At 41.1% G+C, this 27,631-nt stretch overlaps 1 protein-coding gene across 1 annotated transcript in view; it reads right to left on the reverse strand.

Moving 5' to 3' along the window:
* Positions 1 to 27,631, reverse strand: part of ADAM10 (ADAM metallopeptidase domain 10) — a 96,146-nt gene that overhangs the window by 54,827 nt on the left and 13,688 nt on the right. Inside the window, exons 2-3 of the mRNA XM_049773656.1 lie at positions 22,886 to 23,004; positions 11,323 to 11,481 (exon numbers count right to left, since the gene is read on the reverse strand). Of these exons, the coding sequence (XP_049629613.1) occupies positions 11,323 to 11,481; positions 22,886 to 22,988 (262 nt within the window). The 5' untranslated portion in view covers positions 22,989 to 23,004. The remainder of the gene's footprint in view (positions 1 to 11,322; positions 11,482 to 22,885; positions 23,005 to 27,631) is intronic.

Consider the following 27,631-nt stretch of genomic DNA (forward strand, 5'->3'; position numbering starts at 1 on the left):
AGATGGCTCCATTCACAAGCCCAGAAGTTCAGTAGAAGGTATGAAGGACAGCTGTCTCATAAAAGAAAATACCCTTATTTGCTAGCTGGGTACAAAGAAACAATGTTCCATGTCCCCTACTGCCAATCCTCCTTTTGAAATGCTCAAGTTTGATTATGACTGTTCAAATTCTGGCTAAGGAGAAAGTTCAGTGATAGAACAGCCGTCACATGTATTAGGTATGCATTTCCAGCACTACAAAATAAAAAAAATTTTCTTCACATTCTTTTTTTGGCAGGGAGACACACGGCAGCGCTCAGGGGTTACTCCTGGCTCTGTACTCAGAAACTGCTCTTAGCAGGCTTAGGAGGGACCATATGGAATGCCAGAAACTGAACCCAGGTTTGTACCAGGTCCACTGCGTGCAAGGCAAACACTTCTGAAATAATGGTCATGTAGCTAAAATATTATATTATATTATATATATATTATATTATATTATATATATATTATATATATTATATTATATATATATTATATATATTATATATATATATTATATTCCTAAATTTATTCATTTATTTGGCGGGTTAGTCACACTCAGTATGCTCAGGTAACACCTGAGCATACTGAGTGTGACTAACCCGCCAAATAAATGAATAAATTTAGGAATAAACCTGAGCACTGACAGGTGTGACTCAAATAAATAAATAAATAAATAAATACTTTAAAAATTAATGCTCAGTGACGAACTTAGGAGCTAATCATGACACTGCATTTCAAAATACTCAACAATTTAGTCCTTAACAGCACTAAACTACAGTGCTAGTTGTTTCATTTGTTTTGTTTTGTTTTGTTTCTGGGCCACATCCTGTAGCGCTCAGGGGCTCTGTGCTCAGAAATCGATCCTGGCAGACTTGGAGGACCAGGGTTCGAAACCAGGTCTGACCCAGTTCTGCCGCGTGCAAATAAATAAATATATATATGCAATATACATATATATAAGTATGTGTGATCACCAATTTATAAGATCTTGATATATCAATTTGACAACTTTCTTTTTCAGGAACTTCCACAGGTGGAAGGTCTAGGAGGAGAAGGAGTTCTGGAGAGTGGTGCAGTGTCCACAATCTAACCAGGTCTTGCACATGCAAGGCATAAACCAGTAATCTCTGCTCTAACTACCCAGCTCCTAATCAGAATTTATATAAATAACAATAAGGCTTCTTACTAAGGAATGGGAAAATACTAAAAATAGTTTCTCTAAATACTGCCCAAAAAATAAGTCCTTCTCTGGCGGGGATGTGGAGAGAAAGGAACTCTTTTTCACTGCTGGTGGGAATGCCGTCTAGTACAACCTTTATGGAAAGCGATATGGAGATTCCTTCACAAACTGGAAATTGAGCTTCCATATGATCCAGCTATACCACTCCTAGGAATATACCCAAGAAACACAAAAATACAATACAAAAATCCATTCCTTACTCCTATATTCATTGCAGCGCTATTTACAATAGCCAGACTCTGGAAACAACCAAGATGCCCTTCAACAGATGAGTGGCTGAAGAAACTGTGGTACATATACACAATGGAATACTATGCAGCCATCAGGAGAGATGAAGTCATGAAATTTTCCTATACATGGATGTACATGGAATCTATTATGCTGAGTGAAGTCAGAGGGAGAGAGAAAGACGCAGAATGGTTTCACTCATCTATGGGCTTTAAGAAAAATGAAGGACATTTTTAACAGTATCTCAGAGACAAGAGAGATGAGGGCTGGTAGGTGCAGCTCAGGACATGCAGCTCATCACATAGAGTGATGAGTGCAGTTGCAGAGATGACTACACTGAAAACTATCATAACAATGTGAATGAATGAGGGAAGTAGAAAGCCTGTCTCGAGTACAGGTGTAGGGGGGTGGGGAGGAGGGAGATCTGGGAAATTGGTGGTGGGAATGTTGCACCGGTGAAGGGGGGTGCTCTTTACATGACTGTAATCATACAACTATAATCATGTTTGTAATCACGGTGTTTAAATAAAGATAAAGGGGGCCCGGAGAGATAGCACAGCGGTGTTTGCCTTGCAAGCAGCCGATCCAGGACCAAAGGTGGTTGGTTCGAATCCCGGTGTCCCATATGGTCCCCCGTGCCTGCCAGGAGCTATTTCTGAGCAGACAGCCAGGAGTATCCCCTGAGCACCGCCGGGTGTGGCCCAAAAACAAAAAAAAACAAACAAACAAAATAAATAAAGATAAAGGAAAAAAAAAATAAGTCCTTCTCTCCTTGAGCTGATATTGTTCATTTGTTTCAGTTTCGTACCATGGGACACCCCACAGTGCTCAGAGTTTATAACTGGCTCTGTGTCAGATTAGTATTCAATTTTTCAATCCACCAGTATTTGTCACAACTTTGGTCTCTCAAAAGTAAGAGACTCTGGACAGTGCTTGGGGGAACCTGTTAGGCAGGGGTCTCAAACTCGCGGCCTGCAGGCCATTTGTGGCCCTCCATACAACATTTTGTGGCCCGCAGCCAGCCTTCAAATATCGCAGTATTCGCGATTATTCACTTACCGAATAATCGCAATAAAAATCGCATTAAATATTCGCATACCCCAAGCAGTTCCGTTCGGGGTATGCGAATGTTTAATGCGATTTTTTTCTTACTAATGCAATTTTTATTGCGAATATTTGGTAAGGGAATAATTGTGAATACTTTGTGCCTAGCGCAAACGTCATTTCCACTGCTCCTGTCCCTTGCATTATCAGAGGCCGAAGGGAGAGAAGTTTATTACAGAATTAGATTTTGTCATACCTTCATCATGACTTCATCAAAGCCTGCAGTGAAGAGAAAGATTGATGACAAGCACAGACAATTTCAGGAAAAGTGGGAGATGCAGTATTTCTTTGTTGAGCACAGGAGCATCCCCACATGTCTTATTTGCTCAGAGAAAGTTGCAGTGCACAAGATATACAACTTGAAATGTCATTATTCAACTAAACATGCTGAAGAATGTGCAAAATATCAAGGAAATGAAAGAGCCAAGCGAGTTGCCAGTCTTAAAGCATGTCTAATGAGGCAACAAGATTTCTTCAAGAAAGCAACCACAGAGAATGTTGCATCAGTCGAAGCTAATTACATGTAATTAGCTTCGACTGATGCAACATCCTCTTTGATTGCTAAGGCAGGGAAACCATTCACAGAAGGAGAGTTTGTTAAAAAATGCATGTTACAGGCTGCAAGTATTATCTGTCCAGAAAAGAAAGGTCAGTTTAGCAAAATCAGCCTTTCTGCCAACACTGTGGCAGAGCGCATTTCTGACATATCAAGTGACATTTATCACCAACTGTGTGAGAAAGCCAAATGTTTTGATGCATACTCAGTTGCTCTTGATGAGGGCACAGATATAACAGACACTGCGCAGCTCACAATTTATGTCCGTGGTGTTGATTGCAATTATGAATTGACAGAGGAGCTGCTCACAATAATTCCAATGCATGGCCAGACCACCGCTAATGAGATATTTCGGCATCCGTGTGATGCCATTGAGAATGCAGGTTTGCCATGGAAGAGGTTTGTTGGAATAATAACCAATGGAGCGCCATCGATGACAGGGAGGAAAAACGGACTGGTGGCACTTGTTCAAAAAAAATTTGAAGAGGAGGGTGTAGAGAAGGCCATTGCTCTTCACCGCATTATCCATCAAGCAGGCCCTTTGCAGTAAATGCCTGCCGTGTGACAATGTGATGTCTGTTGTTTTGAAATGCTTCAACTAAATCAGATCCAGGGGCTTAAAGCACAGGAAGTTCCGTGCTTTTTTAGAGGAAATGGAGTCAAAATATGGACATGTGCTCTATTTCACCGAGGTACATTGGCTCAGCAGGGGAAATGTCCTGAAAAGATTTTTTGAGTTGAGAGAAATGAAAGCTTTCATGGAGAAGGATGGGAATGCTGTTTCTGAGTTGAGTGATTAAATGGCTCATGGATTTAGCTTTTCTTGTTGACATCACACATAAGCTGAATGTACTAAACAAGATGTTACCAGGCCCAGGGCAGCTTATCAGTGCTGCCTATGACAATGTGAGAGCATTCTCCACAAAACTTGTGTGATGGAAAACCCAGCTCTCTCAGACAAACCTTTGCCATTTCCCAGCATGCAAGGAACTTGTGGATGCAGGCATACCATTCAGTGGTGAGAAATATGTTGATGCTATTTTTAAGCTAGAGAAAAAATTTGATCACAGATTTGCAGACTTTAAAGAGCACAGAGCCACTTTCCAAATTTTTGTGGACCCCTTTTCCTTTGATGTGCAAGATGCCCCTCCTGTGCTTCAAATGGAGCTCATTGACCTGCAATGCAACTCTGATCTCAAAGCCAAGTTCAGGGAGATTAGTGGAAAAGCAGACATGCATGGGCAATTTTTAAGAGAATTGCCCCCCAGCTTCCCTGATCTTTCCCGAATGTTCAAGCGCACCATGTGCCTTTTTGGGAGCATATATTTGTGTGAAAAGTTATTCTCCACGTTGAACTTCAATAAGTCAAAGACAGGTCTAGACCTTTTTTTTGGGGGGGGGGGCCACACCCAGCGGTGCTCAGGGGTTACTCCTGGCTGTATGCTCAGAAATAGCTCCTGGCAGGCTTGGGGGACCATATGGGACACCGGGATTCAAACCGATCACCTTGGATCCACTGTGCTATCTCTCCGGGCCCACAGGTCTAGACTTAATGATGATTATCTTCAAGCCATATTGAGGGTCTCAACTGCTTCCTCTCTAAAGCCAAATATGGTTCAGATTTGTGAGAAGAAGCACTGTCAAGTCTCTGATAGTACGGAATAGGCAAAAGATGCCATGTTCAGAAGAACTGTTCATGATCTTCCCTCAATGTTCTATTCATGTTCAAAAGAAATAATTACAACTGTTAATAATGACGTTTGAGGACGCGTTTTTTTATGAAATCCCTTATGTGGCCCTGCCTCACCCCAACTTTGCCTCCTACGGCCCCCAGGTAAATTGAGTTTGAGACCCCTGCTGTAAGGGATAGGGAAACAAACAGGGGCCAGCCTTATGCAAGACAAAGGGCCTAGATTCTTAGTTATCTCTCTGGACCTTTATCTGATTTTAAAAATACATATTCCCAATTTAGTATCTTATACTTCTAATCAAATTATTATTTTAAATAGTTATTATTTTCATAGTCTCAATATATCAGCATTCATGACTAAGAATTAAAGAAATCAATTTATATTTTCCTAAAGATTAACTGGGGTGCAAAAACAGAGTCAATTATATGTTTAAATTTTGATGTTTCTTCCAAATACATTTTAGTTAGAGAATGCAATAGTAAAGATCAATGCTAAGTATGAAAGCAAAACAGTGAAGAGATCAACCAACACTTGACTATACCATAGGACCTCAAATTTATAGGCCTTTTAAATCATACTCTCAAACCATTCTGCAACTCAATTAAGTAAAGATGAGAGCATTCCATTTCTTGAGTTTTCCAATTATCTACCAGCATTATCATAACTCATTATGCATAGGAACATTTCCAAGCTCCACTCTTTCAAAAGCTAGAACATTGAAACAGAATTTACTGTTGAAAAAAGTCATTATCAGATTTCTTTAAACCACAAACTTTTCCAAGTATTCAACTAAACCACAAACACAAATTTGAATAATGCTAGCTATTATCAATACTTTCTGGTTCAATTCTTTGCCTTTTTTCCTTTGTTTCAACCTCTCACTACTAGTGACAGAAAAATGTTGGAAATCTTAAGTGCCTATTACAAAATTTTTCTATGTCAACTTCAAAAACCTAAGGAGGTGAAAAAGAGTAGAGCATATGTTGTACATGAAAACAGCCGAAATCAATCCCCAGAACTACATAGTCCTCAAGAATCACCAGGAGCAACTCATCCACCCAGCACTAAATCCAAAATAGCCTCAGAGTACCACCAGGTGTGATCCAAAAATAAAAATAAAGAATTAACAGTCTACAATAAGTAACTAATTTCTCTTTTTTGTTTTTTGGGGCCACACCCGGTGATGCTTAGGGATGACTCCTGGCTGTGCGTTCAGAAATCGCCCCTGGCTTGGGGGACCATATGGGATGCCTGGGGATCGAACCACGGTCCATCCTAGATTAGCTCAAGTAAGGCAAATGCCTTACCACTTGTGCCACCACTCCGACCCCTAATTTGGTTTTGTTTTGTTTTGTTTTGGGGTCACACCCAGAGGTGCTACTCTTGGCAGGCAAGAGGGACTATATGGGATGCCAGGATCCAAACCACCATCTGTTCAAATCAGCTGCGTACAAGGCAAACACCCTACCACTGTGCTTCTCTCTGGCCCCAAGTAATTAATTTTTTTATGTGTTAGAAAAAAATGATTGGGCACCAAACCCATAGTCAACGACAACAGAATCGATACCCAATTTACAACAAGCTGTACAAGTGGGGAACGGTTACACTAGCACTATGGGGGGTAAGGAGGGAAATATGGGATGCATGCTGGGTACAGGGGTGGAGGGAAAACAATGCTGGGGGGGGGTGGGAATGGCCTTCATTCATTGTCACTATGTACCTTAAATATTTCTGTCAAACAATTGTAATTCACCTTGACCACAATAAAAATTTAAAAAAAGAGAAAAAAGAAAAAGTGATTGGGCTCAGAATGATAGTATAATGGTAAGGCATTTGAACCATACATCGTTGACCTGGGTTTGATACCCAACATCCCACATGGTCCCCAATGCACCAGCAGAAGTAATTTCTGAGAGCAGAGCCAAGAGTGACCTTCTGAGCACTGCCAGGTGTGGTAAGAAAATGAGGAAGGCATTTTTAAAATCACTGAGTCCTTCACCTTCAAAGGGTCAAATATAACGCTTAATAATCTCAGTGAATAGAAATAAGGGGTCTTTCTCAATGAAGCAACAAAGTGAGTTATAGCTAACATACAGAAACTAGAAGGACCTGAGAAACTGCCAAGTTTAAGCTCACTGGACTTTGCCTTTCCTTTATCAGACATAGGGTGAAGCTCTGAAAACAATCCAGACCCTGATATTCTGGAGTTCATATAATTACACAAAAGTTTCTGAGCCCAGGTTCAGTCCCCAGCATCCCATATGGTCTCCGACACCATCAAGAGTAATCTCTGGGGCCCGGAGAGATAGCACAGCGGCGTTTGCCTTGCAAGCAGCTGATCCAGGACCAAAGGTGGTTGGTTCGAATCCCGGTGTCCCATATGGTCCCCCGTGCTTGCCAGGAGCTATTTCTGAGCAGACAGCCAGGAGTAACCCCTGAGCACCGCCGGATGTGGCCCAAAAACAAAAAAAAAAAAAAAAAAAGAGTAATCTCTGAGCTCAGGTCAAGAGTAACCCCAAATAAAGTTTCTGATACAGAGAGAGATAGTACAGGGATATGGTGCTTTCCTTACATGTGGCTGTCGGCACAGCATATGATTCACAGAACACACTGCTAAGGGTCATGCTCGAGCACAGAATAGTCCTGAACACCACCAAGTGTCACCCAAATCATTCCATACCCTCTCCAATGAAACGTTTAATTCAAATGAAATCCCTGCCCACTATGAAAATTTTACATAGACCTTTGCTTCTTGGAGCAAATACCCTTATACACTAAAGAGTATAAGGGTGTGGGGAGAGGGCAGGTAGAGAGGGGGGCACATTAGCAATTAATTATTTCAAACAACCAGATAATCAAACAAACATGGCTAATTTAGTAACATTGAGGTTATAGTTTACAGGACAATGGCTACCCTACACTCTTTAAATTATGACATTGTAGGGTTGGGGAGCAAGTTCAATGGTTTGGATCATACACTTTGCATTTCAGAGGCCTGGAATCCCTCACTATGAAGCACTTGCTGGGAAGGGCCTGAGTATCACCAGGCATGGCCCCAAAGTAAATACAGACAAACGGACGGACGGACAACAGACAAGAGAGCAGGCGGGCAGGCAGGCAAGAATGCACGCACATACATACAAGAGGACAAATAACATTCCTATCTGACATAAATTTTAACACTTCTATATCCATTGCTTTCTTACTATGTACAGAAATGAACAAGTATGAAGCTTAAACTGCTTGGTATATATAATTATCATCAAAGCCTAAAGATATCATTAAATATTTTCCCTGAAAACTGTTTCTGACCTGATAAAATTTTAAAAGACATTCCCTAAGGTTCTTCAGAAGAGCAATAGTTTTTCCATAGTTGTTTCATACATTCATACCTATAGTTGCAACATTAGCATTGAAAGCAGGATAGCCAAATTATCATCAGAACTTCTACTCAAATTGGGTGTGCTTTGATGCATTTGCTTTTACTGAAAATAGCACACAGTACAACAAATTCACTCAAGCACGTATGCAGTGATCTAAGCAATCATGGAGTGCTTTCGTTATGTAAATGAATTACTGACATTTTAGCAAAATGTAAAAGATTTGTTTGAATTAAAGGCAACATCTATCACTCCCTTTTAATTACAAAATATTCGTTATTGGCAGGCTATGGGGGTAGGATGGGACTTGGGAACACTGATTGAGCAGACGAATCTGCTATCATTAAGAACCTATGAAGAACATTCACCAAAAAACATTAAAGAAATAAAAGATACAGAATTTACAGTTGGAGAGTTGATATATCCTGACAGGAAAAATAAACCTGCACAACCATTTTAAACTACCAAGAAAATGGAGGGAGGGAGGGAGGGAGGGAGGGAGGGAGGGAGGGAGGGAGGGAGGGAGGGAGGGAGGGAGGGAGGGTTAGTTATTCTAATTTGTAAAGGAATGTGGCTGCATGAAATTTGGAGTACCAGGAAGAATAATCAAATAGATAAATAAGGGCAAATTGCATTTATGAAAATATGATTGACCCATATGTCTGAAATCATAAGCATATCAAATCTAAAATAATTATGCCCTTGTTGGGGGTAGAAAGAGAGCCACATCAGGCAGTCCTCGGGGGTTATTTATAGCTCTGTATCCAGAAATCACTCATAGTACACTCAGGGAACTATATGGGATGCCGGGCATTGAGCCCAGGTATGATGCATATAAGTCATTCCCTGCCTACTATACTATTTCATTGGCCCCATTATGCTATTTTCTATACTACAGAATCTGTAGTAGGATCTTTAATACAGAAACATGATACCAACAACAGAGACTGTGTGAAAAGTGTGTTGGTACTACGGACAATGTCTTGGATTGGACAATCTAACTTGCCTGGAGCCTAGAGTTGGTCTTATGCCAGGAAACTTCAGGGGTAGGGTCTCTTTGTATTTAGGCCAAGGTTATTCCTTTCCATGCCCCTCATATTTTAGTGGGCCTATGCAAACAACAATTGCCACTCTAACATCGTTTTTACTGTGCTCCTTTGACTCTAATCCTTTAAAAAAAAAAAAACCCACTTAAAATTTGAGGTTAACTTAAGCTAATATGCATGTACATGGAAATGTAAAAAATACTATTCCGGGCCCGGAGAGATAGCACAGCAGCGTTTGCCTTGCAAGCCGCCAATCCAGGACCAAAAGTGGTTGGTTCGAATCCTGGTGTCCCATATGGTCCCCCGTGCCTGCCAGGAGCTATTTCTGAGCAGACAGCCAGGAGTAACCCCTAAGCACCGCCGGGTGTGGCCCAAAAAACAAAAAACAAACAAACAAAAAAAAAAACTATGCCTCTAATGTTTAAGGAGTTACGAAACTTTTATGGTTTTAGATTGCCTTGTGTGCTGTTAAGAAATATTATAATGTGTTACAATCTGGGGACTTGAGGGACAAAGTAATTGTACATGGATTCTGTTTTATTTATCTTAATGTTCTTTGGCTGAAAGTTCAAACTTAAGATATCAGCAAGGGGACTTCTTCTGAGAATTATGTTATGAGTGATTGTCCGTCCACTGTAACTTTACCTTGTCCTCTTTCTTTGCATCTTTGTTCTCATAAATAAAAATAAAAACTAAAAAATTTTTAAAGAATCTATAGTAATCCAAATTGAATATAACAAGCTCTGGGACAAATTAAGTATACAAAAACAGAGCTAATGAAGAAAAAAAGTCAGAATGGTTAAGGTTTTTCAGTAAATTACTAGGGCTAAGAAAGAAATTACTGACAATATATGTCTAGCTATACAAAGAAAATTGAAGCCAGGAGGAAGCTGTAAACTTGGGCGAAATGGCAAAAATTGAGGTAGATTTTTTTGGGTCACACCCGGCAGTGCTCAGGGGTTATTTCTGGCTCCAGGCTCAGAAATTGCTCCTGGCAGGCACAGGGGACTATATGGGGCGCCGGGATTCGAACCAAAGACCTCCTGCATGAAAGGCAAACGCCTTACCTCCATGCTATCTCTCCGGCCCCGAGGTAGATTTCTTTTTTTTTTTTTTTGGTTTTTGGTTTTTGGTTTTTGGGTCACACCCAGCGGTGCTCAGGGGTTACTCCTGGCTGTCTGCTCAGAAATAGCTCCTGGCAGGCACAGGGGACCATATGGGACACCGGGATTTGAACCAACCACCTTTGGTCCTGGATCAGCTGCTTGCAAGGCAAACACCGCTGTGCTATCTCTCTGGGCCCCCGAGGTAGATTTCTTATAGCCATAAATAAAATATTAGTCAAGCAATATAGTATATAAATTAAAGAAATGTATTTCTATATTTAAGTAAAGCATCTGTGATTATAATACTATGGATATTTAGACGATCACAGAATTTAAAAATGAGGTCTGAATACACTTTCTACCTTTACAACACAGAAAAAGAATTCTGCAACCAAATCGCCAACATATAGACACCAGTAAAGACAAAATTCATAGTAAACTGTCAGTCTTACCAAGTAAAAGTCATTGCTTCAAAACTAACACAGGACGAACCCCAATTCAAATGCCGGCATCCCCTATGCTCCCCTACCCTGCCCCGAGCCTGCCAGGAGCAACTTCTAAACACAGAGCCAGGAGTAACTCCTGAGCATCATCAGGTGTGGACCACCACACACACCACCACCACACCCTCCACACCCCCGGCAAAAAAAGACTAGCTAGTACAAGAATACAGATTTTTCCAGTTCAATTGGTTAACCCACAGTTCAAATAAAAGTGGCTATACTACTTTAACAAAGTAGGACTGGCATGGATTAACAGAAAATTGCCTCACTCTACAGATCTATTCACCAAATGAAGACTTGAAATTAAATGTAATTCAAACTATTTTCTAGCCAGCTTAATAACTTAGGAAACAAACCAGTTAAGCTTAGTTTCATTTATCTCCACAAAGTTTTATTTTGAATGCCTTTTTATAAAAATTTACTTGACAACTTTTAAATACTTACTAATATCATCTTCATGATAAATAACTGAGTGAAAGGGAAGAACTCGATCTTTGATATATCTTTCTGCTGGTTCAACATAAAATGTGCCACCACGAGTCCGAATGAATCCTTCAAATCTTCCATCAATAACAGATCCATGGCTGAAAGTTCCTTCTTCACCTATTAATGAAAGCAACAAACTTTAAAATTTAATTTGCACATAAATGTTAAATTCGTTCTCCTTTAAAACCCCTTTTAGTTTTTTTTTCCTGAATATACAAATGTGCTAGGGAAATTAATTCTCACACAATATATGGCAAGCTGAATTTGTGAACAGCAACTAGTACTTAGCTTAGACACGTAAGATTACTAGTAACAGTGAAAAACTGAACTTCTGTTCTCACTAAGAGAATGCTAGAATTTGGGGTGCTGCAATAGTGATTCAATAAATAACTGTTAGGCCAGAGAGAGAATACAGCAGAGAAGGTGCTTGCTTTCCATGCAGCCAGTCTGGGTTTGATACCTGGCCCCATTATTGGCCCCTGGAGCACCACCAGAAGTGAATCTGAGCACTGTTGGGTATGACTCCCCAAAAATCAATCAACAAATAGTTCTAATAAACTTTTTGTCTTTTTTTGTTTTGGGGTCACACCCAGTGGCTTTCAGGAGTTATTCCTGGCTCTGTGCTTAGAAATCACTCCTGGCAGGCTCAGGGGTGCCATATGGGATGCCAGGAAACGAACCCAGATCTGTCCTGAGCTGGCTGCATGCAAGGCAAATGCCCTACCACTGTGCTATATCGCTCCAGCCCCTAGTTCTATTAACTTAGAAAGGACTGGAGAGACAGCTCAATGGGCTAGAGTACATGCTTAGGAAGCAAGAGTCTTGGATTTGATGCCAAAACTTTATGGTCTCCAGAGCATCTCTGAAATCCCTGAGCATAGTGTCAGGAATAGCAAGCACCACAAGTGTGACAAAAGCCAAAAAATAAACCACCTTAGGTGGGACTAATAGGACAATGAGTTGCACCTGGCCAACCAGGTTCAATTAGAGACCCCAAATGGTCCCCTAAGCCAACCAGAAATGATTCCTGACTGCAAAGCCAGGAGTAATTCCTGAGCACCAACCACCAGGTGTGGCCCAAAAACAAACAAAAACAAAAACAAAAAATCAAAACAAAAACATAAAAAGGGGCCGGAGCAATAGTCTTACACATGGCAAGCCTGGGTTAAATTCCTGGCATCCCATATGGTCCCAAACCTGCCAGGAAAGATTCCTGAACACAGAGCCAGGGGTAACCCCTGAGTGCTGCCAGGTGTGGCCCAAAAACAAACAAAAAAGTTAGAAGCAAATAGATCCATTGATAAAAATACATATTTTCAAACAAAAGACTTAAAGAATCTTCTGAAATTTTGCTCTAGAAGACAAATGTGCTTTAATAGTAGATCCAAACCTTCTTGCTGTGAGAGATTGACTCAATACCCCCCCCCTTAACAAACATACACAAAAAATTTTTTTTGCTTTAATAACTGTTAAAAGTTCATTTCACAAGGCTGGAGCAATAGCACAGCGGTATGACGTTTGCTTTGCATGCGGCCAATACAGGACGGACACCAGTTCAAATCCCAGCATCCCATATGGTTCCCTGAGCCTGCCAGGAGTGACTTCTGAGCGCAGAGCCATAAGTGACCCCTGAGCACCACCAGGTGTGACCAAAACAAAAAACAAAAAAAGAAAAGTTCATTTCACATCTGACATTCTAGATAAACTCTATGGGTACCTTACCACTGCTATGTTTTAAGTGTCAAATATTTCAAAAACAATTAGAATAAAAATATACCAACAAGCCTTTTAAATAGAAGCCAGCAATATGCAGCAACAGAGCACTCACCTTATATGTGTGAAGCCCTGAGTTCAGGTTCTGTCACCATAAAAAGAAAACCAAACAAAACAAAACAAAACAAAACAAAAAAAACACAAACAGGGAGATAGCTCAAAAATAGGAGTGCATGATTTAAGTGTACGAAGTATGGGAGCCCCAGATTCAATTCCTGGACCATACTTTGATCCCAAGCACCACCAAAAGTGGTTCCACCCAAGAGAAGTTTCTGGTGGAATGATAAAAAAAATTATTTTTAATTATATATATAGATATAAAGATAGAAATATGCAGTAATGCTCTAGCAATTGTAGTTCTCCAAGACCAACAAACATTCTTAACATTCTTAGCAGGAATGTACTTTGATACAACCTCTATGGAAAATAGTAACAATTCATTTAAAAAAAAGAAGAACAATATCGTATGATCCCTCAATACCACTTCCAGTAGGCATTTATCCAAAGGACATAAAAGCATTAATTCAAAAAGCTATTTGTATCACTATGTTCACAGCAGCCTATCCACATTAGCCAAAACATAAAAATCATACTGCATCCCCATAGACAGAGGGCTGAATAAAGAGGCGGTGGTGTGCATATACCCAATGGAATTCTATTCTGTCCTTAAAGGAGTAAAATAGGGTTCAGAGCAATAGTACAGAAGAGGATGGGACTGCCTTCCACATAACCAATTTGAGTTGGATCTCTGGCATCCCATAAGGTTCCTCAATCCTGCCAGGAGTGATCCCTGAGCACAGAGCCAGGAGTAAGCCCTAAGTATTGCTGAATGTGACCCAGAAAACAAAGCAAAACTAAAAGAAAGGGCCAGGGATGAAATAGTACCATTAGAGCCTACATGGATGAAAGCAGAGGTGGTTATAACTAAGGGAAGTAGGGAAGTAAAGGATAATTGTGGAAGCTGTTATTCATATGTCAAACATTAGTAACAACTGGAAAAATGCAAAATTAATTCCTACATTAAATAAAAACTAAAGTAAGTAAACTCCTTATTAAGTAACAGTGGTTACCAGCAAAATGGGTCTGATGAGAGTATGGGGTATCTTTCTTTCTGTTGAGAATGGTGCTAGATTTTTGTGGCAGGAACAGTGAACCCCATACACATACAGAGATGTTAAGCTATACACCTGAGAGTCTACAATACTACAATCAAAAGAAAAAGGGGCAAATATGAAGAAAAGTGGGAAATTATACTTCTCCAACGAAAATAACAAAAAAGGAGGGCAATATTCTGGGAAATAGTACAGCAACAGGTCACTTTCTTACACACAGCTGACCCAGGTCCAACCTCCAGCCTGCCACATGGTCCGCCGAACCTGCCAGGAACAATTCATGAGTGCAGAGCCAGTAGTAAGCTCTGCACAATCAGAGGCACAATCAGTGTAGCCCCAAAACCAAAAAACATACAAAATAAAAAAGAGGAAGAAACAAAAGAGATATTGATTCTTAGTATAAACACAAAGAAAAGATAAGCACCAAATATGAAAAAATAGGAAGATTCAGCAAGTATGAGAAACTTTCAAAGTTCAATTTACCTGCAAAAACATTACTTTTCAAAATAAAAATCTCAAGGTCAAGAGGTATGCTGTGCTATTGCCAACCACTACTCTGGTGTTCTGTTGTCTATGATCAGCATCACAGCAATTGCAGGATAACCTGCAACTGATGTTTGCAAGCACCTCAAATAGAAGTCTATGGCTCTTTTCAGAACCAAAGTCAACTGTATGAGTAAGCATCATAACAAGTATGAATGCAACCCCCCATGATCAAAGGATCATCAAGAGTTGAAAAGGAAGAGGGGGATAAAACCAGTCTTTCAGTATCTCTCAGATGTATATTAACATTAACTGGCTATGTTTGAATGAATCATGGACTGTTATGCAATACTTTAAATAACAATATTTATTTGTAGATTTTCTTTGCCTTATACTTTCCTTAGCATTGCCTAGCCAGGAAGGACGGAAGGAAGGAAGGACGGAAGGAAGGACGGAAGGAAGGGAGGGAGGGAGGAAGGGAGGGAGGGAGGTAGGAAGGGAGGGAGGGAGGAAGGAAGAGAGGAGTAAGGGCGGGTGGGAGGGAGGGAGGAAGGAAGGAAGGAAGGAAGGAAGGAAGGAAGGAAGGAAGGAAGGAAGGAAGGAAGGAAGGAAGGAAGGAAGGAAGGAAGGAAGGAAGGAAGGAAGGAAGGAAGGAAGGAAGGAAGGAAGGAAGGAAGGAAGGAAGGAAGGAAGGAAGGAAGGAAGGGAGAAAGAGAAAAAAGAAAGAGAAAGAAAGAGAGAAAGAGAAAAAGAAAGTAGATAAAGATAGGGGGCTGGGTCAGCAATATGCCCAAAAAGCTAGATCAAGAAGATAATATGGAGGAGCTGGGTAGTTTAGCAGATAGGGCACGTACCTTGCACACAGCCAACCACAGTCTAATTATTGGCATCACATACAGTCCCCCAAGCCATACCAAGAGTGATCCCTGAACACAGAGCCAGGAATAAGCTCTGAGCTTATTCTGTTAGATATGCCCTCAAATTTCAAAAAAAAAAAAAAAAAGAAAGAAAGAAAATGAGGATGTGGAGATAGCTCAAAAGGCAAATGTGCAGTAAAAGCATCTTTTTCTTTGCATAAAGAAAGCCCAGGTTTAATCCCCAGCACCCTGAGCATTAACAGATCTATCCTTGTGCACGGAGCCAGGAATAGCCACTAAAAACCCCCAGGTGTGGCATTAAACAAACAACTAAGAGGGCTGCAGAGATAGTACAGAGGTTAAGGCACTCAACTTGCATGCCACCCTCCCTGGCTCAATCCCTAATATACAAGAAGATTCTCTTGAGTACCACCATGATGAGCACCAAGTGGGCCAAGTACCAAAAAAAAAGAAAAAAAGAAAAATATGTAACAACAAAAAGCAAAAATAATTAAATAAAATAACATGAAACTATAGTTCGATATTAAAAGTCCAGTCCTTGGGCACAGCGCGATAGCACAGTGGTAAGGCAGTTTGCCTTGCACATGGCCAACCCAGGACAGACCCCAGTTTAATTCCTGGCATCCCATATGGTCCCCCAATCCTGCCAGGAGTGATTTCTGGGCACAGAGCCAGGAGTAATCCCTGAGCGCCACCAGGTAGGACCAATAAATAAATAAAGTCCAGTTAGATTATGAGATAATTCAAAGGGCTGGGTACATGCCTAGCTAGCAGGGCCCCAAATTCAATCCCTAGATGCCACTTGCTGTCCTATACCACCTGCTACCCTCTGTCAAACACTGCCAGGTGTAGCCCTAGAGGCTCCTGAACATTACTGGAGTCGAGCCTGCCAGGCCCCTGCTCTAATGGATCTTGAGAGAAGACAATCCAAGGCAAAGCACAAAGGATGGAGCAGTAAGGGTACATACATGTCTAGTATGTATCTGACTCAAGTTCAGTCCTAACCCCCAGCATTGCAAAGGATAGCACTAAAGACCCTGGAATAGTGCTGGATTGGCCCAGAGGATCCCAACCAAAGTCCCAAGCAACACAACATCATCAGTCCTTGTACTAAACCACTCACTCAACAGAGAATTCACACTGGGAGTCCCTGGTACTTAACAGGCAAGGGGGAAAGGGAAGGGAGAGGTATAAAAATAAAATAAACTGGGGCTGGAGAGATAGCATGGAGGTAGGGCGTTTGCCTTTCATGCAGAAAGAGAGTGGTTCGAATTCTGACGCCCCTTATGGTCTCCTGAGCCTGCTAGGAGTGATTTCTAAGTGCAGAGCCAGGAGCTGCTGGATGTGACACAAAAACCAAAATAAATAAATTAAATTAAATTAAAATAAAATAAAATAAAATAAACTTACAAGAACCAAGCTTAATATATAGATGAAAAACTTAATTTTGTGTCTGTTTTTTTGTTTTGGTTTATTGGGCTTCAGTGCTCAGGGGTTACTCCTAGCTCTGCCTTACAAATCACCTCTGGCAGGCGAGGGGGACCATATGGGATGCTAGGAATGGGAATCAAATCCAGGTCATGTGTGTGCACGGCAAATGAACTGCCCTATTGCTGTGTTATTGTTCCGGCACCTATGAATGAGAATTTTTTTTTTTTTTTTGGTTTTGGGTCATACCCGGCAGCTCTCAGGGGTTACTCCTGGCTACACGCTCAGAAATCGCTCCTGGCAGGCTCGGGGGACCATATGGGATGCTGAGATTCGACCAATGACCTACTGCATGAAAGGCAAACACATTACCTCCATGCTATCTCTCCGGCCCCTGAATGCGAAATTTTTAACGTAGCAATTCTATCATATATTTGATGAAGGAGAAATAAAAAAGAGCATTCCTAGGTTGGGAAGTAGTATGGAGGGCACAAGACATGCTGAATCCAGCACTGCAGACTCCTGGAGAAGCACTACTGCAGAAGTGGTGTGGCCTGCAAACAAACATAAGCACACAACTCTCTCTTCAAGTGGACCATGGCCAGTGGAACCACGGTTGAGTGTAGCCTATAGCTATTCACCAGCCTAAGTGTAGGCCAGATGCTCAATCCCAGTGGCACTCTATGGCATCATGCTGTGCTGCGGTTTGAAATCAGAGCTTCACACATGCTAAGCATGTGCTCTTACTTAACTATCTCAACTTAGCTATCTCTCGGGCCCATAATTATTTCTTCAAACATTTAATTTTTCAGGGCTGTGGATGTAGCTCAGCAATAGAGCACTTGCCTTGCTATGGGAAGCTGTGGAACTACACACACACACACACACACACACACACACACACACACACACACACACACACACACACACAAAAGACACTTGATTTTGTTTTTACTAAGTTAAGATACCAAGTCATTCATATAAAACTGAAATTTCAGGGGGATGGAGTGATAGCACAGTGATAAGATGTTTGCCTTGCACACAGCCAACACAGGACAGACCCCAATTCGAATCCTGGCATCCCATATGGTTCCACAAGCCTGCCTGAGCACAGGCTCTGAGCACAGAGCCAGGAGTAACTCCTGAGCACTGCCAGGTGTGACCCAAAAACCAAAAAAAAAGAAATTTCAATGTATACCTGGCATAATAACTCATCTAATTATGCACAGGAAGACAGAGACAGTACAGCACATAGGGTACTTGGCTTATACAGAGCCAACCTTGGTTCATCCCCAGCATTCCATATGGCTCCCCCAACTGTAAAGTGATACCTAGCTATTAACCCGAAACAAAGGCATTCCCCCATCTTCTTCTTCACCTGGGGTTGAAAATATGATGGTAGGGGTGATTTCACAATACATGGGAATATATTTTACAGCTTGCACTCAAATAGTGACCTGAAGATCCAAGAAGATCCCAACAATGGTGAGTGACTTGATCTTTTTGTGGATAATCACCATAATGGCCTCCTTGAACTGGACATTGTGCAGAGTCCTTCACCAGAACATTAGTGCATAAGGCCTCTGTTCTGAATGTGGGCGAAGCCCCCTCAGGCTGGACAGAAGCAGGCAGTGAAGGGGAGAGAGATGAAGACTCTGAGCAGCATCCCAGAGGCCAATGCCCTCCACCTTTCTTCTACCAAAGGTACTTTGTACAAGGACCTTAGCCTCCAACCTACAGCAATTTTTCGAGGTCACTAATGGGGTAAAAGCCAAAGAAAAAGCCCCACTGGAGGGGGACCAATAGTAGGGAGATGAGCGAGTCGCCCCACCCAGATTCCAAACCAGGTACTGAAGGCCTTTCCCTCCCAGAAGACCAAAGCAGTCTACCACAGAAGGAGAATTCAAGCCCAGGAGAAGCCCAACTAAGAAGAAGCTACTTTCAGAAAGAACCTCCTCCAACTTTCTTCTAGGTTACTCTCTTGATCCTATTTGAATTGGTCACTATATTGCTGGTTAAACTGTGTTCTACCTGTATAGATTTTAATAACTACTCTTTGGTTCTTTGCCCCACTGCAAACAGAAAATTCTGTATCCAATTCTAGTGGTTTAATATGAGTTTGCACAATTTCAGGGAAATGCATAATGTTGTTAGGTTTCTAATAGTTCTCAGCTATCCTAGTGAATACTTCCCTATTGCTATGATGCTTGACTGTATATTATTTAGCAACTTATTCTCAAATTATATCTGCAAAATTGTTCTAACGTCTTTGTCCACAGACGTTGATGGAGAAGGAACTTGGATACTATACTCCTATTCAAGTGCTCACTATGTTTTAAAAACTTGTTTTCAGGGGCTGAAGAGATAGCACAGTGGTAGAGCATTTGTCTTGCACGCAGCCAACACAGGAAGAACGGTGGTTCAAACCCCGGCATCCCATATGGTCCCCCGAGCCTGCCAGGAGCGATTTCTGAGCATAGAGCCAGGAGTAACCCCTGAGCACCGCCGAGTGCAATCCAAACCTCCCCCCCCCAAAATAAGAAAAAGAAACTTGGTTTCAAACTATATATATATATATATATATATATATATATATATATATATACACACACACACACACACACACACACACACACACACACAGAAATGTTTTTTGTTTGTTTGTTTGTTTTTGGGCCACACCCGGCGGTGCTCAGGGGTTACTCCTGGCTGCCTGCTCAGAAAAAAATGTTTTTTATGATTTTGTTTAGAGAAGTTTATGAAAAACTCAGATGTTTTAGAATATTATTATAGTGCTCAGTGTTAGAATGTTTAAGGATTTTCAAATTAAGTATATCTGTAGAATGTTCTAACGTTTATGTTCTGAGAAGTCTATGATCAAATTTGTGGTATATATGAGAAAAAATCTGATTGTTTTGAAAATAATATATGCACAAATGAACCTTGGACACTTTACTACAGCTAACTTTTACTGTTCCTATGCAAAATAATAATCACTATTATAAGTTCTGATCTGGGGTTCCTGCCTCTTGTGGAGAACAAAACTTTTGTAGCCTTTCTCAATTTTTGTTGTTTTGTTTTAACAGGGTGAAATTGTAAAATGGCGCCCAGCTATTAGCACAAAACAAAGGCATTCCATCTTCCTCTTCCCTTTAAATGTATCCTTTTGATGTCTAAAAGACCTAGATCTCACTCTACCCTCCCCCCATACTAAATTGGTGCTGGTTTAATAAAGAACGTTCTATCTGCCTTGGCATGCAGACAGAGTCACTTGGTGAGAAGCCAGTGACTTCATGACTCTTCTCCTGATTGGGTTGGTTTATTAATTTTTCTTTTTTTTTTTTTTTTTTTTTTGTGGTTTTTGGGTCACACCCGGCAGTGCTCAGGGGTTATTCCTGGCTTCACGCTCAGAAATTGCTCCTGGCAGGCACGGGGGACCATATGGGACGCCGGGATTCGAACTGATGACCTCCTGCATGAAAGGCAAACACCTTACCTCCATGCTATCTCTCCGGCCCCGGTTTATTAATTTTTCACTGCTACCCTGCTTCAGACCCATTCACCTGGGGTTGGAAATACAGTGGTTGGGGTAATTCCAAACGTGGGGATTTATTCTACACCCAACCACTGCCACAAGTGATTCCTGAGTGAGGAGTTAAGAGTAAGCCCTGGACACCATCACTGTAGCCCCTAAACCAAAAAATATACAATAAAAGAGATGGGGACAAAAGAGATACTGATTCTTAGTATAGTTACTAAGATCACTGGATAAACAAAAACAAAACAAGAAAGTTTAAGGCTTTGGGATTAGAGCACTAATACAGTGGGTAGGGTGCTTGCATTGCACATAGTCAAGATATGGTACCTGGAGCACCACCAAAAATGACCCTTGATCACTGCTGAGCACATCTGTGTGTGAACCAAACCCCCCCCCATAAGTAATAAAGTTATAGCATAATATTTTGCAGGACACCTCTCCAAAACCTACAAAGATTTTGTTTGTTTTGTTTTGGGTCCACAGCCAGCTATTCTTAGGGGATACTACTGGCTTTGCACTCAGAAATTAGTATTGGTGCTGCCTGGCAGACCATATGAGATGCTAGGTACAGAACCAGGTTCAACAGAATGTAAGGCAAGCACCCTGCCCACTGACTGTACTATCACACCAACCCAAGAAAATTATTCTTAAAGCATTTTTAAAATTTCTGCAATTGTTCTAATATTCTAACACAATTAAACAGCCAAATATAACCATGTATTGAGTAAAGTGTGCCCCCAAGATGCCTAGCAGCATTTTTAGGCTTTTTTTTAGGGGGGGGCACACCCAGTGACACGCAGGGGTTACTCCTGGCTATGTGCTCAGAAACTGCTCCTGGCTTGGGGGACCGGGTGATCGAACCTCATTCTGTCCTGGGTCAGCCTCGTGCTAGGAAGCGTCCTACTGTTCCGCCATCGCTCCAGCTCCCCAAATAGCATTTTTATCTGCTGTACTAAAACATTATAGATAGCATAGCGGCATTTGCCTTGCAAACAGCCAATCCAGAACCAAAGGTGGTTGGTTCAAATCCCGGTGTCCCATATGGTCCCCCCGTGCCTGCCAGGAGCTATTTCTGAGCAGACAGCCAGGAGTAACCCCTGAGCACCACCGGGTGTGGCCCAAAACACCAAAAAAACACATTATAGCATGGAGGTAAGACATTTGCCTTGCATGCAGAAGGATAGTGGTTCAAATCCCAGCATCCCATATAGTCCCCCGAGCCTGCCAGGAGCAACTTCTGAGCAGAGAGCCAGGAGTATCCTCTGAGTGTTGCCGGATGTGACCAAAAAAAAAAAAAAAAAAAAAAAAGACAAAAAAAAATTATACTGTAAAGCAAAGTATATAAATTTACTGAGGAAAAAAAAGCCATAGAATTTTCCTATGAATGATTTCTGTCACATTACTGTACCTGTTAAGATGATCTTTACTTCTTTCTTTTAGTCACTCTTTTCAAATAAAATGTAGCAGTTACCAATTTATTATTTGGAATATCAGAACACTATAGAAGTCATTAATTTTTTTGTTGTTGTTACTATTGTTTATGAGTCAGACCTGGTGGCGCTCAGGGGATACTCCTGGCTCTGCACCTAGAAATCACCCCTGGAAGGCTCAGGGGACAATATGGGATGCTGGAAATTGAACCACCATCTCCTGGGTTGGCCACGTGCAAGGCAAATGCCCTACCGATGTGCTATCTCTCTGGCCCACCATTTTATTTTATTTTATTTTATTTTATTTTTTGTTTTGTTTTGTTTTGGGGTCATACCCAGCAGCGCTCAAGGGTTCCTCCTGACTCTACACTCAGAAATCACTCCTGGCAGGCTCAGGGAACCATATGGGATGCCAGGATTCGAACCACTGATCTTCTGCATGTAAGGCAAATGCCTTGCCTCCATGCTATCTTTCCAGCCCCACCATTAATTTTTTTAAGTCGAACAATTTCGAAGTATTACATCAAAACTGCATATTTTTTAAAAACTATAGATACTTCATACTCATAATTTATAAACTAGACTCATAATTTATACACTATTTTAACACGCTTAAAGATAGGTACAAATTGAATAGGGAAATTGGTGGTGGGAATGTTGCACTGGTGAAGGGGGGTGTTCTTTACATGACTGTAATCATACAACTATAATCATGTTTGTAATCACGGTGTTTAAATAAAGATAATTATTAAAAAAAAATAGGTACAAAGATCACTCAATTCTTTCTCCATAATATATCAAATCTCCTAAGAGTTTTTTATCCAACCTTTAAACACTCTTCAAATATAACCAAATTTTGTTTTTAATGGTTCAACTTACCATAAATATGCCCAGTGTAAATATGAGAGGTATCATAATCAAGTACTTTATTTGATGTTTCTACTTTAAAATCATCACTAAAAAGGGAAGTGTCCCTCTTCATTCGCAGGTTGAAATGTCTGTAAAACAGGATGGGAAAAGAGGAAGGTGAAATTTTAAAGATCCAAATTTTAAATCATTTTTTAAATCAACAATGAAAAACATGGACTATTTCATACAATTTATCTATTTGAAATAGACTGACCACGATTTTCCTATAAAATGTCTGCTCTCAAATTAAATGTAGGAGCTATGATACAATTCTAAATTATAGACAACAAATCAGTAACTGTGACATATTTAAAAAATCAATGTCTATAGTCTGATTACCACATGGAAAATAAAAGATCATTATAATAGCAACCAAGATGCTTGAAAATTAAAAACAAACTTTTTAACTATTATGATGCAACACTGTCTGCAGCAACACTGTTTTTTCTTTTTTGGTGATACTGGCCAACTACATGATGGTTCAGGCAGGACCCTGGATGCAGTGTTGTTCAGTGCCTTCCTGCAGTACTGGGGACCACCAGGGTCATTCCCCTGAGTGGCTCAGGGGGGCAGGTGGTGTCGAGAATCACAGCACATCAGGTACTCTGGCATACGCCAGGTAGATATCCTAACTGCTCCACTATCTCTCAGACCAGAATTGACATTTTCCTACTTTTCATCACTCAAAGATGAAAGTGATCACTCATTAAATTTTCTATCTCCCCTCATCTAAATAAGCTATTTTCTTATATGCTCACAACCTTTCCAATTCTTTGTGTCTCTTGTGAGCTTCTACTTCTTCTAATTTTCTATGAACCTTCTCTGTTCATCTCAGAGCCTCAAAAAGAAAAAAAGAAATAAAACACGGACTGGAGCAATAGCAATGCAGTAGGGTGTTTGCCTTACATGCAGCCGACCGGAATAGACCTGGGTTCAAACCCCTGCATCCTATATGACCCTGCCACGAGCTTTTTATTTATTTTTTTTTAAATCTCAGAGCCAGAAGCAACCTCTGAGTGCTGCCAAGTGTGGCCCAAAAAATCACTCACACACACACACAAACACAAAACGAACATTATACTGGGCCTAGGGATGTGACACAGTAGCAGAACACTTGCCTCAGATAAAGGAAGCCCAGGGCTTGCACACACACATGTGCACAATCACACACAGAACTAACCAGAATCATACTCATTCTATCATCTATTTTTTTTTCTAGCTTTTATAAAGGAGGGGGAAAGACTAAATTATTTAGGTAACTAAGTTAAAAAATTTTAAAAAGGCTTAAGATTTAAACTCAACCTTGGAAATTAAATTTTTGTAGGGCAAGGGGAATCCTAATGGATCAGGGGTTGTCAGGGATGCTGTGCCCAGCAGTTCTGAGGATGGAATTTATGATCCCATGTAAATCCAGCCCATCGCACCCTCTCACCAGCAACCGGCTATCTCCTCCCCATACCTACTGCTATGTGCCAGAGATTAAACCCAGGGATTCACTCATATAAAGCAAGGACTCTATCAATGAGCTATATTCCCAGCCCCTCAAATCAAATTTAAGTCTAAAATTTATACAGTCAGAATTCCTTTTTGGGAGAGAAGATAAATAGCGCACTTTACAGAGTCATTTTAAGATCAGATAATATAATACATATTTTTAAAAAGGCATTAAAATAATACCTGGTATAACAAATGACAGCTGTTAGTAATATATGGAATATATTAGAAATATATGAAGAAGGGGCTGGAGAGATAGTATGGAGGTAGGGCATTTGCCTTGCATGCAAAAGGACAGTGGTTCAAATCCTGGCATCCCATATGGTCCCACAAGCCTGCCAGGAGCGATTTCTGAGTGTAGAGCCAGAAGTACCGGAGCGCTGCCGGGTGTGACCCAAAAACCAAAAACCAAAAGTCTTAAAAAAGACAGTCCCCAAATGTTAATGGGAAATAGAGTAACCAAAAGAATCACCCATTGATATTGAAGGTATAATATGGCACAATCACTTTAGAAATTTATAAATGGGGGGGCAGAGATAGCACAGCGGTAGGGCCTTTGCCTTACATGCAGCCAATCCAGGACAACAGTGGTTCGAATCCTGGCATCCCATATGGTCCCCCGTGCTTGCCAGGAGCAATTTCTGAGTGCATAGCCAAGAGTAACCTATGAGCGCCGCCAGGTGTGACCCAAAAAACAATGAATGAATAAATAAAAAAAATTTTAATAATAATTTTAAAAATTTCCTTCCTATTTTTTTCTATTTTAGAATTTTTAGTTTTGTTTTTGAGTCATACCCAGTGGAGCCTATATAAGGATCACTCTCCTGGTAAAGCTCAGAACTATATGCAGTGCTAAGAACCAAGTCGAGATGGGACACATGCAAAGCAAGTCTATTAGACCTATACTATCTTATACTGCTGGTCCCAAAATAATTGGCAATTTTGGGAGGTGTTTTTTGTTTGGTTGGTTGGTTGATTGGTTTTTGGGTCATACCCGGTGGTGCTTAGGGATTACTCCTGGCTCTGCACTCAGAAATCGCTCCCAGAAGGCACGGGGGACCATATGTAATGCCAGGATTCAAACCAGGATCAGCTGCGTGCAAGGCAAAGACCCTACTGCTGTGCTATCTCTCTGGCCTCAAAACTGGCGATTTTTATATAGCTATGATATAGAAACCATTTAATCAATTTCTGCCAGAAAGAGAAATGAAAACATAAAACTTATGTCACACAGTGAAGACAAATGTCCACTTCTGCTTTATTTATAATAGCCCAAAACTAAGAATATCTGAAATTTGGGCCCGGAGAGATAGCACAGTTTGCCTTGCAAGCAGCTGATCCAGGACCAAAAGGTGGTTGATTCGAATCCCAGTGTCCCATATGGTCCCCCGTGCCTGCCAGGAGCTATTTCTGAGCAGCCAGCCAGGAGTAACCCCTGCGCAATGCCGGGTGTGGCCAAAAAAAAAAAAAAAAAAAAAGAATATCTGAAATATCAACAATCAAAGAAATTATTCAAAAAATAGAAAGATTGTGGCTTATATCATGGAAAACTACTCAGCAATAAAAGAGTAAAAAAATACTAAGCTACTAAAAACACAAAGTTTTATAAAAACAAAATGAATACGTACAGTAAAATTCCACAGTAATGTAATTCTAGAATAGTCAAAAATCTATCAGCTGTGATTGCAAGCAGGTCAACTACTTCCAGCATGAGAAAGACTAGGAACAAAGAGGCATGACTGCTTTTTTTGATGTCGTAGAAATGTCTCACGTTTAGCCTAAATGGTGATACTACTATTCCCTCAATGACTTGGAAAAGGTACAAATAAACCCTAGTTTATATTTTCTGTAAGTTTGCTTCAATAAACTTTGAGTTTGAAGAAAAAACAACATTTTTCTTTTTAAATGGATTTTGGGGAGTTGGGAGCTTGGGAAGCCACAGCAGCGGCACTCAGAGGTACTCAGGGATTACCCTGCACTCAGAAATCACCCTGGTAGGCTATGGGGACCATATGGAATGCCAGGGATTGAACCTGGTTGGCTGCAATGCAAGGCAAATGTCATATTCACTGTGCATCACTCCAGCCCCAAAAAACATCATTTTTTCAAGTGAATAGGAGTGAAGCAGCTACAAAAATTGGCTTCAGAAAACATGGGGCCGGAGAGAGAGCATGAAGGTAAGGCGTTTGCCTTGCATGCAGAAGGACGGTGGTTCAAATCCCAGCATCCCATATGCTCCCCCAAGCCTGCCAGGAGGAATTTCTGAGCACAGAGCCAGGAGTAACCCCTGAGCGCTGCCGGATTTGACCCAAAAAAAAAAAAAAAAAGGCAAAGAAAAGGGCCCGGAGAGATAGCACAGCGGCGTTTGCCTTGCAAGCAGCCGATCCAGGACCTAAGGTGGTTGGTTCGAATCCTGGTGTCCCTTATGGTCCCCCGTGCCTGCCAGGAGCTATTTCTGAGCAGACAGCCAGGAGTAACCCCTGAGCACCGCTGGGTGTGGCCCAAAAAACAAAAAAAAGGGCAAAAAAAATGTCCCTTTTTTATTTTTTTTAACTGAATCGCCAAGAGATACAGTTACAATGTTGTTCATGACTGAGCTTCAGTCATACAATGTTCCAACACCCAGGTCGGAGAGATAGCACAGCAGCACAGCAGCGTTTGCCTTGCAAGCAGCCGATCCAGGACCTAAGGTGGCTGGTTCGAATCCCAGCATCCCATATGGTCCCCCGTGTCTACCAGGAGCTATTTCTGAGCAGATAGCCAGGAGTAAACCCTGAGAACTGCCAGGTATGGCCCAAAAACCCAAAATTAATTAATTAATTAATTAATTAAATAAAAAAAGAGAGACAAATCATGTTTCTCCCCCATCTTGCCAGAGAGATAGCATGGAGGTAAGGCATTTGCCTTGCATGTAGAAGGACGGTGGTTCAAATCCCGGCATCCCATATGGTCCCCTGAGCCTGCCAGGAGGGATTTCTGAGCGTAGAACCAGGAGTAAACCCCTGAGTGCTGCCGGGTGTGACCCCCCCCCCAAAAAAAAAAAAAAACAATGTTCCAATACCATCCCTTCACCAGTACACATTTCCCACCACCAAAATCCTCAATTTCCCTCAAGGGAGCCCAGCCTGCCTCAATGACACATCTTTTCTTCTCTTCCTCTCTCCCTTTGACTCCCCATCCATCTCCCTTTTAGGCACTATAGTTTGCAATGCACTGAATGAA

The sequence above is a fragment of the Suncus etruscus genome, chromosome 5 (genome assembly GCF_024139225.1).
Source record: "Suncus etruscus isolate mSunEtr1 chromosome 5, mSunEtr1.pri.cur, whole genome shotgun sequence".
Taxonomy (NCBI): Eukaryota; Metazoa; Chordata; class Mammalia; order Eulipotyphla; family Soricidae; genus Suncus; species Suncus etruscus.